The 17,769-nt window shown below is 38.9% G+C and overlaps 1 protein-coding gene across 4 annotated transcripts in view; it reads left to right on the plus strand.

Moving 5' to 3' along the window:
- GCA (grancalcin) overlaps window positions 1-17,769 on the plus strand; it is a 48,352-nt gene that overhangs the window by 10,384 nt on the left and 20,199 nt on the right. For 3 of the 4 annotated variants that reach the window (XM_044242218.1, XM_044242220.1, XM_044242219.1), the window contains exon 4: window positions 15,620-15,784. In XM_044242218.1, coding sequence (XP_044098153.1) covers window positions 15,641-15,784 — 144 coding nt within the window. In that variant the 5' untranslated portion in view covers window positions 15,620-15,640. Of the gene's footprint in view, window positions 1-13,468; window positions 13,670-15,619; window positions 15,785-17,769 lie in introns of those variants that run through there. The other variant, XM_044242217.1, reaches the window with a different exon arrangement.

Below are 17,769 nucleotides of genomic sequence, written 5' to 3' on the forward strand. Positions count from 1 at the left end.
AATAAAATTGTCATGACAGAAAAAGTCCATATTTTCCATATATTTGGAAAAGTATTTGAAAATGTCTAAAATACCAGAACATGATGTATTAAGAATTCGTTAAAAACAAACAAACAAACAAACAAACAAATGTACCAGAGGAGCCTTAAATGGTTTCCCAAGAAGTAAAAAATACGAGTTCAGGCTGGCAGCTGCCTTTACCCCATCAATTTTTCATAGAAACAAATATTAGCAAGGCTGGGCAAGTTCTGGAAACAACATACCATATTGTAGACAGAGGGAAAGGGACTTCTACACTTGTCACAAATGAAAGAGTGCATGTATAAAATCAGTAAATGAATGAATGATGCACTATTTACTCAGGCTGCAAACTATACCACATTTTAAAGAATTAAATGATACTAAAACTTATAATTATATCTATATTATTTATAATTGTAGTTAAATTGGTTATTAAAATATTTTAAATGCTTTTGTAAAATATTTCCTGATTACAGCTAAAGTAATTTAATCTTTTCTCCTCTAAATTCCTAATTAGAATGTGCATTTGCCTGTCTATAATGCATATCTCTGTTGAGGGTACATAGACTAAGGGGGGGGGCTTACACAGCCCTTCCCAACCTTTAAAACTGGTACAAAATTGTAGAACTTCTTAGTGCAGTTGCTTTCAGTGGGATGATTCTTTCTCCCTCAAATGTAGTAAAAGCTTCAAAAGGGACATATTGTACTATGTGAGAATTGGTTTTTTAAATATGGAGTGGTCTAAATTATTTTATTACTACCAATAATCTATTTAAAAAATATTTCAAGATGAACTATTTACTATTTCAGTAGATGGATAGAGGTAAATAAGGCTGCAGGCATGGGTTGAGAGTGATATTCTATTTAAAACTTTTTAGAAATCTGTTGTTTCTCAGGAATAGACTGGTTAGGTGCACATAAATGTGCCGTGGGTTGATTAGGAATTAAGAATAATATTAACATTTACTATTTGTGGACCACCACAATGAATTGTAGAGAAAATCTGAGCTTCTTCACAAAATGAATTCCAAATGCCGGCCCAGGTTCTCTGGTGGGGCCAAGAACTGCCTGTGGCTCATTATGGAACTCTGATGACCAAGTGACTCCTCTGGGGTGCTCAGAAAGGGGAAACCTTTGGGCTCCTTCCTCAGGCTGCGGTGTGCTACCTGCCAGTTATTGTGTTGCCTCTGCCGCCCTCTTGTGGGCATTTTACTATCAAATAGTAACTGTGTTGGAACTGATTTTGCTGGTGTCAAGGAAGTAAAATTTAACTATGAACAATATGGATTTTTGACAGATAGCAGAAAAAGTAAGCCATCTGTATTTCCTAATGGGAAGACAAAACCATGACTATAATTTAGTCAAAACCTAAAGTACTATATTTTATAAAAGCAGAGAAAAACATATAGGACTCCTTGATCTTCTAGTAGGGAATATCCCCATTTAACAAAGGTTCATAGAAACCAAGGTTCATAGAAGTTGTATTGCATTGCCCATGTCACACAGCCAGCAGGTGAGCTTGGAGTCAATTATCAATCTCTCAAATATTTATTGCATAGTTCCTTCAAGAGTTAGCATAGGCCGTAATGACTAGAACCAACTGTTTTAATATGTACATTTTCTTATTTTTCCAGGATGGTGAGGCCAATGTATCAGAGATGATTACCATTGATAAGATAGTTTATTACAATTTCTAAGAGGAGGAGGCACACCTTCCTATAGAGAAACACCAGAAAGCAGCAGGAAAAAGAGGAAAGCGTGGGCAGAGCCTTTCTTGCGGTTTCTATGGGAAAGGCAAAGCAAGATAGGGTAAGCAGAGTTAGAATGGACTAGTTTGAATAATTTTAGAGGAATCTGGGGCAAAGAGGTTATCCCTCACTGCCTGATGCCTGGCCCTGGGGAGACTAGGGCAGAAGAACACTGTCATTTGGGATTTAAGAGCCGGAGAGAGGAGGTCCTTTAGGGCAGGGGCTGTGGATTGGCTTGTTTACATATGAAAGGTGAGTCATTTGTTATCTCCAAGAATTGGCTAGTCCTGGGAGGGCCAGTCTCTGTAGTCAGAGAAGCTCTAGATGCCAGAGCATCAAGAATAAAGGAAAGAAGATGGTAAAGTAAATACACCAATTAACAAATTCTCTTGAACTCAGAATCTGTGTGTGTGTGTGTGTGTGTGTGTGTGAATGAATGAAATCAGTAGTAATAAAGAGAAATCCTAACTCTGACATTGGTATTAATTTTTTATCTGTATGATGTGATTAACTGATAGATTTATACATAAATGTTACCAAATATCAATCAAGAAGAAATGTCAAAATTAATCTAAATATCAGCTGGGTTTTTTTTCTCTTTATTGAAAACTGTAACAGGGTCAGAAGCTTGCAGATAAATGTTTTCCTGAAAGTGGAGATCATAATTACTTATTTCAAATTTATACTGAAAAAGATCTATTTTAGGCACATGCTTTTCCAGCAGAAATAAGTTTTGTTTCCTTCTAAACAGTTTTTATTTTTTGTGCATATTTATTTAAGAAAATGTGCAGGAAGATATCATATCGGAATTTGAATTTAAAGAATCTTTTTTTATCCATCTACCTAGTTATTTCCTCTATGTGTCCCCATTCAGCCCTTTTGGTAACTTCTCTCCATTTAATTATGCTTTCTGATATCACTAACTCCCATTTTCAACAATTTATGAGCAAACCATTGTGTAAAGATTCTGTTGCTAGGTTACATTCTCCTTTAGTGGAATCATGGTGGCTGAATAAAAACCTTGGTTCCTGTTCTCTCTCTCTCTCTCTACCCTCCCTCTCAACACTTCTATATAGCCTATTTGTTTAATCAACTCTTTGGATTTAATTCACCATTCAATATAATTGTTCTATAAATATTTACCCTATACAGTTTACCTGGATTTTTGCTATACCTTACAGAAAAATAAATGGGTTGAGTCTCTAATTGAAAAGTTTTTGGGGCACCTGGGTAGCTCAGTCATTAAGCATCTGCCTTTGGCTCAGGTCATGATCCCAGGGTCCTGGGCTGGAACCCCATGTCAAGCCCCATGTTGGGCTTTCTGCTCAGCGGGTAGCCTGCTTCTCCTTCTCTCTTTGACTCACCCCCTGCTTATGCTCTCTCTCTTTTCCAAAGAAATAAATAAAATCTTTAAAAAATTAAAGAAAGGAAAGTTGTTAAGTTTTGGCAGGATTGTAGGTTGTAGAATTTCTTTTTCTCCAGTGTATATGATATTTTCCACTTGCTCCTCCTGAAGATCCATGCTCCACCCTCTACTTTGCATTGTGGCCTGGGAGGCTGATGTTTATGGACTGCATCCACTTTCCTTCCCTCTGGCTTCTGATTGAGATCAGCCAGTGGAAGTACTGACGGGAGATCAGAGGCAGGGAAAAGACTGAGGTGTAGAATTGGTCCCCTCAGCTCCCTTCTGCACAGTTAGTTCATCGTGTACCCCTCTACTAAAGGTCATGTGTCAGATGGCCCTCTCATACAGCTACTGTCTTTAGGTTTCACCACAGCTTCTTTGTCTTGCCCTCTCATCCTAAGTGCAGTAATGGATCCTCACTGAAACTTGCAGTGAGATGCTGTACCATTCATTATTGCTGCCTGTTAACTATGTTAACCCCTTTGTAAGTGGTGACTTTTATTAGAGTTCCTCAATTACAGTGTTTGAGTGTGCCATCTGCTGTTTTCTGATAGATATGGCAGCAACTGAGTTTTTTGGGTAGAGGTTGGAGAGCAAAGCAAGTGTCCTAGGCAGGTTAAATAGAGCAGATCTTGGATGCGGCATTAACTGTGCTCCTTACATGCACCCAGTTTGCACCTGGCACCATCACCGATCGTGGGTCCTCATTTAGATTAGTGTATACTATAATTCCAATCCTCAGGGACTGTATAGGAGAGTACCAAACTGTTTTCTTTTTATTCAGTTCAGTTTTTAATTGAGGATAGCTGAAGCAATAATGTGTTATACAGCTTAACTCTTGCTTTAAGCAACTTCAAAATCTCTAAGCATGGGACTTCATCTATCCATTCACTCATTCAAAACTATGGGAGCATTGTCATTCTCCACGGATGAATTAATCAGGTCATGTTTTGATTTTTAAAATATTTTGCAACCATTTTGATGTGTGTCTATCTCCACAATACAGCTTATTACTATCTTAGTTTCCTCTTAAAATATAATTGGTGCTACTAATGTCACAAGATTTTGGGGAAACTCAAGTATGAAAATGTGCGAAATAGCTCTGAAAAGCATCATGTGCTATATAAATAAATAGATTTTAATTTTTAAAATTTCTATTACCAGATCTTTTTCCTACAGTAGTTTTACACAGATGAGGGATGGGGGCGATCTTATCTTCATACATATGCAAAACACCTAAGGATTGGTATAGACATGGGATGATCTCAACTTTAGCCCGCCCATCATCTGCTTAAGCACTGGGCCACTTTTATTTTTATACTTTTTTAAAGTAGGTTTGTTAAGCGGAGTCCATGGGTTTCATTCTGCACTTCATTTATCTATTATTTTTTAGAGAGGGAGGTGGAGGGAAGGGCAGAGAAAGAGGGAGAAAGAGAATCTTAAGCAGCCTCCATGTGCAGTGTAGAGCCGACCTTGATCTCACAACCCAAGGATCATGACCTGAGCAGAAATCAAGAGTCCATGGTTTAACCAACTCAACCCCCCGGTGCCCCCCATGTTTATTATTTTGATTAAACTATTTTTGGTTGTAACAGTACCATTCTAACTTAATTCACATTGTATGTGAGCAAAGGAATAAGCACCAGGTAAAGTAAGTATTCAATCAACATGACTTCATTTTTCACTTTCTAGAAAGTCAGTTTTGTGAGTATATGATTCCATGTTATTAATATGGAGTCCAGTTGATATTCACAAGCATGAAACCTGGATTTAACGTTGTCTGAATAACAAATTATTTTATAGAGTCTATTAATCAGTGTTTTAGCTTTTTGTATATTTATATATATTACAGATTTTTATTTATTTATTTGACAGAGAGAGAGAGATCACAAGTGGGGTGGGGGGAAGCAGGCTCCCCGTTGAGTAGACAGCCCGATGCGGAGCTCGATCCCAGAACCCAGAGACCATGACCTGAGCCGAAGGCAGAGGCTTTAACCCACTGAGCCACCCGGGCACCCACTGTTGCAGTTTTTATTGAGCATTTGTTTGTGAATACATATTACGGTCAACATTTTTTATATATGTATAAAATTCTAAACAAGTTTGAGTTGAACCCAAATTGCTTGATAGGGCTTAATGATCCAAGTGAGGAAGCATATATTTAGAAACTACCATTCTTCACCTCTCTGAAGAGCCCTGTTGACACTTTTTGTATATGCATTATTGTTTTCTAAATTGTTTTGAGTTTGTGCTTCTGCCAAAAGAGTACTTAATATTACCAGAATCAGAAACAAAAAAAACCCTGTGTTGTTGAAAGCTTGGCTGAATAAGGTCAGTTGGTCAAGTGGCTGGTCTCAGTAATAAATGACAAATAATGTTTACTTCTTTCTTATTTGTGAAGCTTATTATTTTTCTCTGTCCTCACTAGTAGGCACTAACCCTTAGGCATTTGCAATAGTTTTAGATTTATAATAAAATTATTACTGGTTAGCTTCATTTTATACTGTCAAGTTTTTATGCCTTATACAAATAACACACACAGAGCCTTCATTATTCCATAAAAGACATTATTCCATAAAGACACAATAATTTCTGGAGGAAGTATGATAGCTATTGCATGCATATAAATTAAAACCATGGCATGAAATCTATATGAATACATTTTAGCTAAAATAGATAAACAAACTCTAGAGCAGATCCAAGGTGACTGTACAACAGTGGATGTGATGATTAAGTGTCCCCTGTTCCTCATCTTTCAGATTTTGTGTGTTATAGATTGAGCTGTGTTCCCCTAAAATTTATTTGTTGAAGCCCTAACCTCCAGTGTGATGGTATTTGGAGTTGGGAGTCATTGGATGGTGAGGTTTAGGTGAGGTTAGGAAGGTGTGACCCTCACGATGGGATTAATGTCCTTATAAGTAGAGACAACAGAGAACTTGCTTCCTTGGTCTCTCTTCACCCACATACTGAGAGGGCACAGCAAGAATGAGGAGAGGCCATGTGTGGACACGGCAAGAAGGCAGTCATCTGTAACCCAAGAAGAGAGTTCTCACCACACATGGACACTGTTGACACCTTGATCTTAGACTTTCAGTCTCCAGAACTCTGAGAAATAAATACCTGTTGTTTAAACCAGCCAGTCTATGGTGTTTTGTTACAGCAGCATGAGCTAAGACGTTGTATGTATGTTGTTTCTCAAGCTACATGGATTTAAAGTTTGCCAGAATCATTTTGCATATGTAGTAAGCTATGCCTTTTATCTATTAGGTCAAAAAACTATTTCTATTATTAGTTTTTTATGGGAAATTATATAAGAGGCATTAATTTCTTGGGCCCCTTTTACTTCATTATTAGCATTAAATAATTAATTTTCACATTAGGGCCATTTTGGAGGAATCCTTCCCACCTACCACACTAAGTTCTTCCTTATCTCCCAATAGTTGCTGCATATGTAACATACGGAGAATAGCAAGGTTCATTAAGATGCAGAGCATCTTCTTGGGTGGTTGGTAGCTGTTCACTGCATCCAGCCTTTCAAATCAATAACCTACCTGACACTACCACTTAATTTCATAGACATCTCAAGTCTGACATGTACAATATCGGGTATTGATTTGGCCTCGCCAAACAACTTTTCCTCCAGTCTCTACCACTGGCAAAGATATACAAAGCAGGACTCTAGTTAAAGTGGTAAGAATGATTTCAAACCATAATATACTGTTTATACTATTAAAAATAGGGAAATAATAGTAATAGTAATAATAATAATAATAATAGGGAAAAGGTCCAGTATGAACTGAATTCAACTTTGATTTGGACAGAAGGGATTGGACATTTGAAAGCAAGAATGAGGGGCACCTGTGTGGATCAGTGGGTTAAGCATCTGCCTTTCAGCTCGGGTCATGATCCCAGGGGCCTGGGATTGAGACTGCTTCTCCCTCTCTGCCCCTCCCCCTGCTTGTGCTCTCTCATTCTCTATGTTAGATAAATAAATAAAATATTTAAGAATTAAATAAATAAATGAAAGGGAGAATGAGAGAATAGGGAAGGAGTAAGTGAAGGCTCTATAGTATTGGGGAAATGGAAGGTTACAAAAAGCAGGAAAAGGAGTTTAGTCTATGTGAAATCCATCTTTTGCTTAAGGGCACTTATCCAAGTTAGACTTCTGCCCTCTCACAGAGACTAGGAGAATAAGCCCTATCTTCAGATGCTGGCTGGAACAAACAGTAAGTTCTTTAGGCAGCCTTGAGCTCCCTCAGGTAAATGCTTTAAAAGGGACTAGAGTCATCCTAGGGATGCAGCCTGGAGCTGTCAAAATATGTTAGTGTTTGTTCAATTCTTTATAGGCCAAGATTAAGGCCTAGTCAAGAAGGGGGCTCAGAAGAACCTGGCTAGAAAAAAAAAAAAAAAAAGAAAGAAAAGAAAAAAAAAAAAAGAAGAACCTGGCTAGAGTTTGGCCAAGGAGAGAGTATTTGTCACCATGTCACTGAAAAGCCAATCTGATAGCAATCAGTAAATCCTGAGGGCTATCCCTTAAAATCTGAAAACAATTTCACCACTTTTTATCATCTCAATTGCTGCACCCCCGGTGAACACCACCATCTCTAAATTACCAACAGATTGCTATCTGGTCTCCTTCCTTCTATGCTAACCCCCCTTCAGCTGACAACTATTGACAACACAGATGAAAGAGAGATCCTTTACAAATTAAGTCACATTATGTCCTGCTAAAGCTCCAAATCCTCAGTGGCTTCTAATCTCATGCAGAGTATAAAGTCTTTACGATGGCCAATAAAGGCCCAGGGTGATCTGCTCCAGTGACCCCTGTAACTGCTCTCAGATTTTCGCTCTGGCTCAATCCATGCCAGACTTACCAGCCTTCTTGATGTTCTCTAAATAGGTCAAGAAGCTTCTGCCTTCTACTTCTGCCTGGAACATTCTTTCTACAGGTAACTACATATCTAACCTACTCATTCCAAGTCTTTGGTGAAATATCACCTTCTTCTTTGTTTTTGAGCAGCATACCCTCCCCTTCTTAATGAGGCTGTCTTGAGCATCTCATTTCATACTGCAGCCTATTCTGTCACTGTTCCAGGCTTTCAGGGATCTTGGCTCGCAGAGTTGAAGAATGATGCTCATGGACACAAAAGGGCACAGTGATAGTTTATTAAGTGAATTATTATATTTATATATTATATTTTATATTACATATTATATTTAAGTTTATTATGTAGAAGAAAGAAAGCTCTCTAAAGGGAGAGGGGTCCCCTTGTGGTCTCCCAATGATGTAGTTTTTGAATGTTGGTGAGGTCAGATCCAGAGGCCAAAAAAGAATTCTTGAGATGTCTTTAGTGCAAAAAGGTGGTTTTATTAAAGCACGGAGACAGGACCTGTGGGCAGAAAGAGCTGCACTGGGGTCATGAGGAGTGGCCCATTATATACTTTGAAGTTGGGAGGGAGTTAGGGATAGCGTCAGCTTCTAAGGAATTTTGGAAACAAGGTTTCCAGGACCTTGAGAGGGTTAGCTGTTGTTGAGAAAAGGTCATTTATTACTGTCTAACAAAACCTTAGTTATGAGAGAATTATATATGAGATATATATTGGTGGGTCATGTGACTGGGGATGACTGCTAACATGTATCTTAGGTGGGGGGGAGGGTTAGAGATAAAGGAAGTTTCCAAAGGAATTTTTATATGTTAAAGTAGACTTACAGGATCCTGGAGGTTGGCCTAAGCCTGGTTTTTGCCCTTAGCAGTGTGTCAACATCCAGGCAGCTGAGTTCCAGAGGAATGTCACTCTCCCTGTTTCAAGGACTTATCAATGGGCTGTAAGCAGTTAGGGAATTTAATAATTTTTCTTCTCCTTTTATTTCCCACATCATCACCTTACTCCCCCCATCTCCGTTTACATTTTCCTTTTGTTTTGTAGCATTTTTCATCTCCTAACATACCATCTACTTTATTCATCGTCTTTACTTATTGTTGTTTGTTCTCCTTGCTAGAATGTGAGGTCCAGAAAAGCAAAAACTTTCTCCCAACCTTGGTGTATTTTTTTTCTCATATAAACTAGGGCTACATTATAGATGTTCATTAAATTTTCTTTTAATTAATGAATCAGTCTAAGTGAAATTTCTTAATGATATAAAATAAGCTCCATGGGGCACCTGGGTGGGTCAGTGGGTTAAGCAACTACCTTTAGCCCAGGTCATGATTCCAGGGTCCTGGGATGGAGCCCCACATTGGGGCTCCCTGTTCAGCAGGGAGTCTGCCTCTCCATCTGTCTCTCCCTTAGCTCATACTCTCTCTCACACACTCTCTCAAATAAACAAATAAAATCTTTTTTAAAAATTGTAAAAAATAAAATAAGCTCCATTAATGTTGTTTTTCTTTTTCTTTTCTTCCTTTCTTCTTCTTTTTTTTTTTTTTTGAAGATTTTATCTATTTATTTGACAAAGTGCGTGCACAAGCAGCAGGAGTGGCAGAGGGAGAGGGGGAAGCAGGCTCCACTAAGCAGAGAGCCTGATATACCAGGACCCTGGGGTCATGATCTGAGCTAAAGGCAGACTCTTAACTGACTGAGCCACCCAGGTGTCCCAGTGTTATTTTTCATTAGCTGGTATGTCTTGTTTTAGTATTTAGTATGTAAACAATTTCTTTGAGAGAAGTACCCTCCAGCTCTGGAACTGAAGTTTGCTGACAGGCAGTAAAATTTTACCAACTCTCATGTCCTTGTTTCTCCCATTCCCCACAGCCCCCGAACCCCCATTCCTTTTTTTTTTAACCACTTTTTGTTTTTAAGATTTTATTTATTTGACAGAGACAGATCACAAGTAGGCAGAGAGGCAGGCAGAGAGAGAGCTCGGGAAGAAGGCTCCCTGCTGAGCAGAGAGCCCAATAAGGGGCTGGATCCCAAGACCCTGACAGAGCCTTAACCCACTGAACCACCCAAGCACTTCCCCAACCCCCATTCTATAGAGGGGAAAGCAAATGAGGTAGCAACAGATAAGAAAGGAAAACCTAAATAACTCCGTGTTTATGTGTACTAGAAAATGTACTGGTTAATTGAATATCTAAATTTATGGTAAGACCAAAGTTCACCAAGATTTGGAAGAAATACCATAGGTAGACATAATCATGAAAGCTTAACATGCATCAGAAAACATGTATCCTGTGTAAGAGAAGTAATGTAATTGGCTAATTTTAGTCAAAACAATGCATTTTCTTTCTATTTGTCTAGTTTTCGATATGCCGTTTTTCTGCTGTTTAAACCATTTCCTTCTATAGTGTAAATAATTTTTACTATGTTTGGAAATGCTATGGTTGGGAGTGGGCAGGGAGGGGGAAATGCACTGTTAAAGAGACTACATTCCGCAGCCAAGCTGCCTGGGTTCTAATCTCAGCTTTGCTACTAACTGCACAGTTGGGGGTAAGTGATAACACAGTTCACCTTACCTTTCACATGTGTGAAATGGTGATATTCAAGAGTATATACACAATGAAGTTGTTTTGAGGAACGGCCCTTCATAGCACACAGCGTTCACTCTATAAGTAGCTATTTTTATAAAATAGTGGAGTGTTTTCTGAAATAAAAATGCACAATTTCAAATTGGATTTTATACATTACATTTCCATAAAATGACACTGGTCAAATAATACTAACTGAACCATGAGCCAAATTTTCATTACTATTACTTTAAAAAAATCTGTGTGGGCTCAAGTGAATTTTTAAATTCCTATACTAGAACATTTATAATTTGAAATACGAAGTTTAGAGAAAGATGCTGCAGATGGTGTGTCGAAAGACCTCTTTGGATCTTGTGGTACATCGTACATACTTTATAAGAGGTAAAGCAATTCTTCCTGTACCTTTCTGAGTTCTTGACTGAGACCCTTGTAATAAAAAATAGATTAACAAGAGAATAAACCCAGACGTTTATTGACATGTATCCTCATGTATACATGGGAAATACCCAGGGAAAACTGAGTAACTTTCAGAGGTGATTCTAGTTTAGATACCGTCTTCAGCTAAAAAGAAAAGGAAGAAGGGTGAGGGGAGGCTAACTGTGGGGAGGTACGTGGAAAAGCAGTGTGAACAAGTGTAAGATTTGTAATGCAGATTTAAGTCTGCATCTTCTCCATTGATAAGGGTCTAAAGTTGTCTGGAGGAATCATCTTTGTCCTTCCTGGTAGGGAGGGAGGAGAAGGACACTTTGATAAATTTCTGTGGTGCTTTTAGGCAAATACAGGGAGAGCAGAGAGATTTTCTTTTATCTTCTTCTTCTCAATTGTTTTCAATTCAAAATAAGCTTTATGCCAGAGTGGCATATTTTGGAAATGAATACTGTCCTTCAGTAGGAGTTTCCCTAGGCAGCTCTTTTTCTAAGAAAGAGATACACTGCCAAGAACTGGGAAGGATCGGATATTTTATCCCACTTGTAAGCTAACAAGTAGTCTGCCACAGTTTCTTAGAAGTTGACAGATGCATGAGAATCCTCTGTCAGAGACAAAGGGTTTGATTACTCCGCACCACAGGCAGCGTGAGCTTCAGACTCATAGATTCTTCTTGCTCCCAAGGCTGTCAGTGTGACCTGGAGCTGCGAGGCAGGAGCTGCACAAGCAGCCAGGGTTTGGATCAGAATAATGGACAAGTCCAAGTTTAGAAATGTCATGCTAGCAAACCAATCTATACTTTGTCCTGGAGGAGCAGATTATCTTTGTTATCCTGCAACAAATTTCTCTGCCCTTAAGGGAAATATCCCTATCTTTGAAACTACGTGTGTAGAAATGCAAGAAGCCCATGGTGACTTGACCCCAATATACACAAACACAATAAAAACTAAGATTATAATAATGAAAAAAAATGCACAAAAATTCTAACCACAGATTTAGACTAACATTATAAATGTAAAACACTCTATCCTTTCTGATCATTTCTTTGAATATGTAATCAATTAGAATAAAACCTTGCAACAATTTGTTTTGCTCTGTAGTAAATTATCACTTGATGCTTTAACAGTCACATGTTTTTCCTCTTACCAAGTATGATCTTGCTCCATTTAGTCCAATAATCAAAATTTATTGTCTAAATTATTTCTTATTGTGTTACAGGAACTAACACACTTTCTCAAGAGTGGCTTGCACATTAGCAATCTTCCTTTTTCTCTGCCTCTTCCTGATAAAATTAAGTTTCACAAGGTTCCTTCTCAGTAGTGTAGCTGGGCAATTATTACTCAGCTTTGCAAGGTCGTTTTCCTCTGCTAATAGACAGCTAACGCTTTTTTCCCCCCACATCCTTATTTTTAAAAAAACATTTTAGGGGCTGTCACATTCTTTAAAGATAATATCATCCTGGTCTTTTTCTTTGTTTTTAAGCTAAAGCTACTAAAGCCGTTTGGTGGGTGTATATGCGTATCGTGTCCTTTTAAAGCCAGAGCTACAAAATTCATCTGAGTTCCAGAGAAAAGCAGAACTGCCAATTACTCTTACCGAATAAATTAAAGTAACTGTTTAACTTTTCACCAAGTGATAAAAACCAAGCTGTTCCCTTCGGTGGATGTAATTACAAAGGACATCCTAAGAGTTTGCACAAAGGTTGAGTCATCGGTAGAGTTGTGAGAAAATATACAGGCTACCCTGTATATTAACATATAAACAGTGAATAATTTTTTACTGTAACTGTATGTCTCGTGTGATATTTGGGACATACATATATTTAAAAAATCGTTGCTTATTTGAAAATGAAATTAACCAGACATCCTTTATTTTTATTTGCTAAATCTGGCAACCCTATTCGCCATTTACCCACCAAACAAACTACAAATAACCTTTTGGTAAAATTTCGCATCAAGTGGGTTTTAGCTCAGAAGCACTCCCCTTGGGGCAGAGAGAGAGGCTTCAAAGTTTTGGTGATCTGACATCAACACGACGCAAAAATAAACGTGAGTAATTGGAAGTTTTGAAATTCACAGATGCAGACTTGGAAGTCCAGCTCAAAAGAGTGGAGGAATAGACTAAAAGAAGTCATGGACTGGCGGGTTTGGGGGTTCTCGGGAGGAAAAAAAAAAAACAAAAAACACTGGAGTCTGGAGAACCTAGCCAAAAAGAATGGAAGTTCCTGGAGCAAAGACTTCTGCCGTTTAGTGAGGAGAGAGCGCGAGACCAGAGCGAGCCAATAGGAGGCGAACAGAAGGGGGCTGGGTGCGTGAAGCCAATCAGAGATGAGATGGGTGGGATTGGACTCTGGGAAGGCGCGGGCTTCGGCCGCTTGGGCTCCGAACTCAACCAATCGGAACCGAGCAGGGCGGGGTAGGACACCGGGAAGGGGCGGTCTCAGGGAAGTAAACTACAAGGCCAGCGCGTCTTTCAGCCTCCCCTGCTTCTGCGTCTGCCCTGCACCTGCAGCTTCGCCTTTCTCCCAGTAGGGCGGACGCTGACTCGAAGGGTGACGAGGCACGCTTGCTCGGCTCGTCATGGCCTACCCGGGATACGGAGGAGCGGTGAGTCAGGGCAGCTCCTCCGCCGCCTCCGCCCTCGCGGGGTGGGGCGCCCCTGCGGGCGGTGCCAGCGTACGGGGTCCGCCCCCTGCCTCCGCTGGGTTTGATGGGTCTCTGGTACTTCGCGGGGTTGAGACCCGTCGCGGCATTGGCGCCTGGGGCTAGGGTAGAGCCGGGAGCCACTGGTCCCTGGGGGCGCCTTAGTGGAGTCCTTGTGAGGCGGGGATGTGCTGTGGTTTTGGAAAGTTTCTTCCTGGACTGGAGGAACTAAAGCGCCCTTTTCTTGTTGCAGAATAATATTTTGTGGTGGGTAAATGGCGAATAGGGTTGCCAAATAATATTTTGTGGTCGACCTCCACCTTCCTCAGTTTTGCTAGACGTCCTCTTTCAGAATTTTTGGCCACTTCCTGTTTTCTGTCCTTTAAGTTGCTTATGAATAAATTAAGGTGTGCCAGATGTCTCCCAATGTTTACTCTTCTACCAAGGGCAATCTGTTCTAGACTTTTTTGGGAGGTAGGAAGCATTAGGTTACTCTTTCTTACATAACTTTTTATCCTTAACCTCCTTTGAGAGTTGAAAGTTGTAATTTGTGGTTATATACTTTTTTTTTTTAATTCCTGAAATTGCTTTAATGGTCTTTTTTCTTCTTTTAAAAGAAGCAACTTTTTAAAAATCTCATCTTTTTTGTTTGCTTGTTTTTAACCCATTATATTGTTTTAACGTTTACTGTTTACTTGTACTTCATTGTCTCATAATCTAGTTGTGCATTTCCTGGAGTTTGAAAGGCCTTTTCTGGAGCTCTAGCACTTCCTCCATACATTTACCCTTGCACATCCAGCTGCTCAGCTCTTCAAACTGCTGGTAGTATCCGATCTTATGATTCCTTCCCTCCCCCCACTTTAGAAGAAATTTTTTCTTTCTTTTTTGCCTTCTGACAATCTCTATTCTAATCTTTCAAGGATGCAGGTCAAGATTTTTGTTCAGTATGGAATAACAAACAATCCTGATGCTTCTTTCTCTTCCAGACTCATAAAAATGCTCAGTAAAATGCCCAAGGTATTAAAATGTATACCAAGTTCCAAAGTTAAAAAAGTAGAGAGAAGCCATAGCCATAGCAGGAAACAAACATCAGAATATTTACATTTGAACCATAGTCTCCTTCTTATTAGTTATTTGACCATAACCGAATTAGGAAACCTCTCGAAGTTTCAGGTTCTCAATGACAAAAAGGACATAGTAGTTTAATACCTCATAACATTTTTGGAAAATCAAAGCACATGATGGAAAGTACTTAGTACCTGGGCTATAAAAAAAAAAAACAAAAACAAAAAACCTCAGTAAATTAGCTGTGTATTATTTTTGTTGGTATTCTTATTGTTATTCTTATTAGTTTTGAAGACTGTGGTTGGAATTAATCACTTTATTGATCTGTTTATTGGTGTCTTGCTTTTTTAAAAAAAATATTTTCTGGTGGAGACGGTGTTTGCATTCCATGCAGTTTCCCATGCCTAGTTCACAGTTTTATTGTGTTTACCATGTATTCTTCTAAGTATGCGTCTGAAGTATACTACTACTTAGTTTGACTGCAGGTGAAATTTTTTTTTATTTTTTTGCTTTTTATTTCAGTGATGTTGATGGTAAACACTTAAAAAGTGTGCTTCATGTTCATCTGTTAGATTAAGTTCTCAGAGGCTAGAGAGGTTTGTGTGTGTGTGTGTGTGTGTTACACTTCTTTTGTTGTTGGATAACGTGTTAATGAACTCAGTTACCTCCTAATGCAGGACATCTAGCATTTTGTAGCTAATAGCGTTTGTAATAGTGAATTCGGTTGCTTTTAGTAACTCTTTCTATTCTTGCTTTTCTGTGGACTCATCATAAATATTTTCTTTCACACCAACTTTAGTGGGTAACAGGTAATATTTGTATTAAAAACCTTATTTTTCACTCTTACAGTTTGGAAATTTCGGTGGTCAGATGCCAGGAATGCAGATGCAGATGAGACAGCCAGTATCAGGAACAGGGCCAAACCTGCTCCCTGGTGGATACCCAGCATATTCTGACAATTATTCCTCAGCAGGAGACCCCATGTGGACATACTTCACTGCTGTTGCTGGACAGGTGAGGTGTTAAATACATGGCACAAATACCGGTTTTTGAAAGTGATTGCTATTTAAAAGAAATGTCAACTACTACTTAGTGTGTTATTTTAAATGCATATGAAATTTTGTATTTTAAGCTTATTTAGACTGATTTTTATCTTGAGATCAGAGATGAGTATAGTCATAATTATTTCAGTTTTAGAAGTCCACTGGTATGATGCCTGACACATTGTTCATTTCACTAAGACTGGAAACAGATTGGGGAAAGTAGATCTACATGATCTACATGTTAATCTCTGTGAAGAAGCTGGGACACAGTATCAAAAAGGAGACTTTTAAATTGTGATGGTAAAGCCAGTCAGGAAAGGGTAAAGAAAACACCAGAATAGAAGTTCAAGTATCAGAGTAGTAAGAAGAGACAGATTCACACTTGAGTCTTAGTCACAGTCTGTATCTCTTCTTTTAGATTCACCAAGAAAAACTTACAGAGTAGTTATAATTTCACAGGACTTTGATAACATTTTTCATTTACTCATTCACTTGAGTGTTCACTATGTCCCATATGCTTGGCTATTTATAGAGGATATACACAGAATTATTATATATGGCGGACACTTTGTTTTGATGACCCCAATTCCATTCACAACCTCTTTTTCCCTTCTGTGGTAGAAGTTGGAAAAGCCCTACTACCAGCCCAGACACCTTGAATCTAGTAAAGGTAGCTGTGTGCCACAGGACTGGCCACTGAGACATAGGTGCAATTTCTTTAGGATGTTTTCCTTTTCTAAACAAGAAAAGCCTTCCTGGAAACTAGTAATGGCCCTTTTGCTCCTTAATTCTTCCTGCCTGGAAAGGGAACTTGAGATAGGGAAGTGCTACAGCCACCTTGGTACCTTACATCAACAAGATTGAGATAACAGCCTTTGGATGGGATATGTAGAAAAATGTAAAGAGATGGATGGCACTGTAAAGTTGTGTACAGTCCTGTTCTGCCTAGCCTCAGACTTCTTGTATAAAACAATAAACCCTTAATATTCCATTAGTATGTATATATATATATATATATATATATACCACATCTTTTTTATCCATTCATCTCTCAATGGACTTGGGGGCTCTTCCCATAGTTTGGGTTTCGTGGATGTTGCTGCTATAAACTTTGGGGTAATATTATGCAGCAACCCCTCTCCCCCCAAAAAGAAAGAAATCTTGCCATTTGCAACAATATGGATGGAACTAGAGGGTATTGTGCTAAGCGAAATAAGTTAGCCAGGGAAAGACAAGTATCATACAATCTCACTGATATGTGGAATTTAAGAAACAAGACAGAGGATCATAGGGGAAGAGAGGAAAAAACAAAACAAGATGAAACCAGAGAGGGAGACAACCCATAAGAGACTGAGGGTTGCTGGAAGGGAGGGGGATGGGAGGGATGGGGAGGCTGGGTGATGGACGTTGGGGAGGGGATGTGTTGTGGTGAGTGCTGTGTGTTGCATAAGACTGATGAGTTAGAGACTTGTACCCCTGAAACAAACAATGCATTCTCTGTTAATTAAAAATAAATAAATAAATAAACATTATTGGTTTAAACCTCTTTGATAGTGTTTTCTATTGTTTGCAACTAAATGCAGTGCTGTTACATGATAACTCTTAAGTAGTGTAATGCTAGGAATAAGTCTGTTATCTATAAATGACTATATAATAAATCTATTTTATAAAATTACAAGTTAAAACGTAGAAACTGGGCGTAGATTTAGAGACTTTTATTTGTCTTCTGAACTCTTTCAGTGTTAAAGTTGGAAACAATAATTTGCGTGTTTGTACTATTTGATATTTGCATTAAATTTTTCACAGTTTTAGGGGCACCTGGGTGGCTCAGTGGATTAAAGCCTGTGCCTTCGGCTCGGGTCGTGATCCCAGGGTCCTGGGATTGAGTCCCTCATCGGGCTCTCTGTTCAGTGGGGAGCCTGCTTTTTCCTCCTCTCTCTCTGCCTGCCTCTCTGC

This window comes from Neovison vison, chromosome 3, assembly GCF_020171115.1.
Source record: "Neovison vison isolate M4711 chromosome 3, ASM_NN_V1, whole genome shotgun sequence".
NCBI lineage: Eukaryota > Metazoa > Chordata > Mammalia > Carnivora > Mustelidae > Neogale > Neogale vison.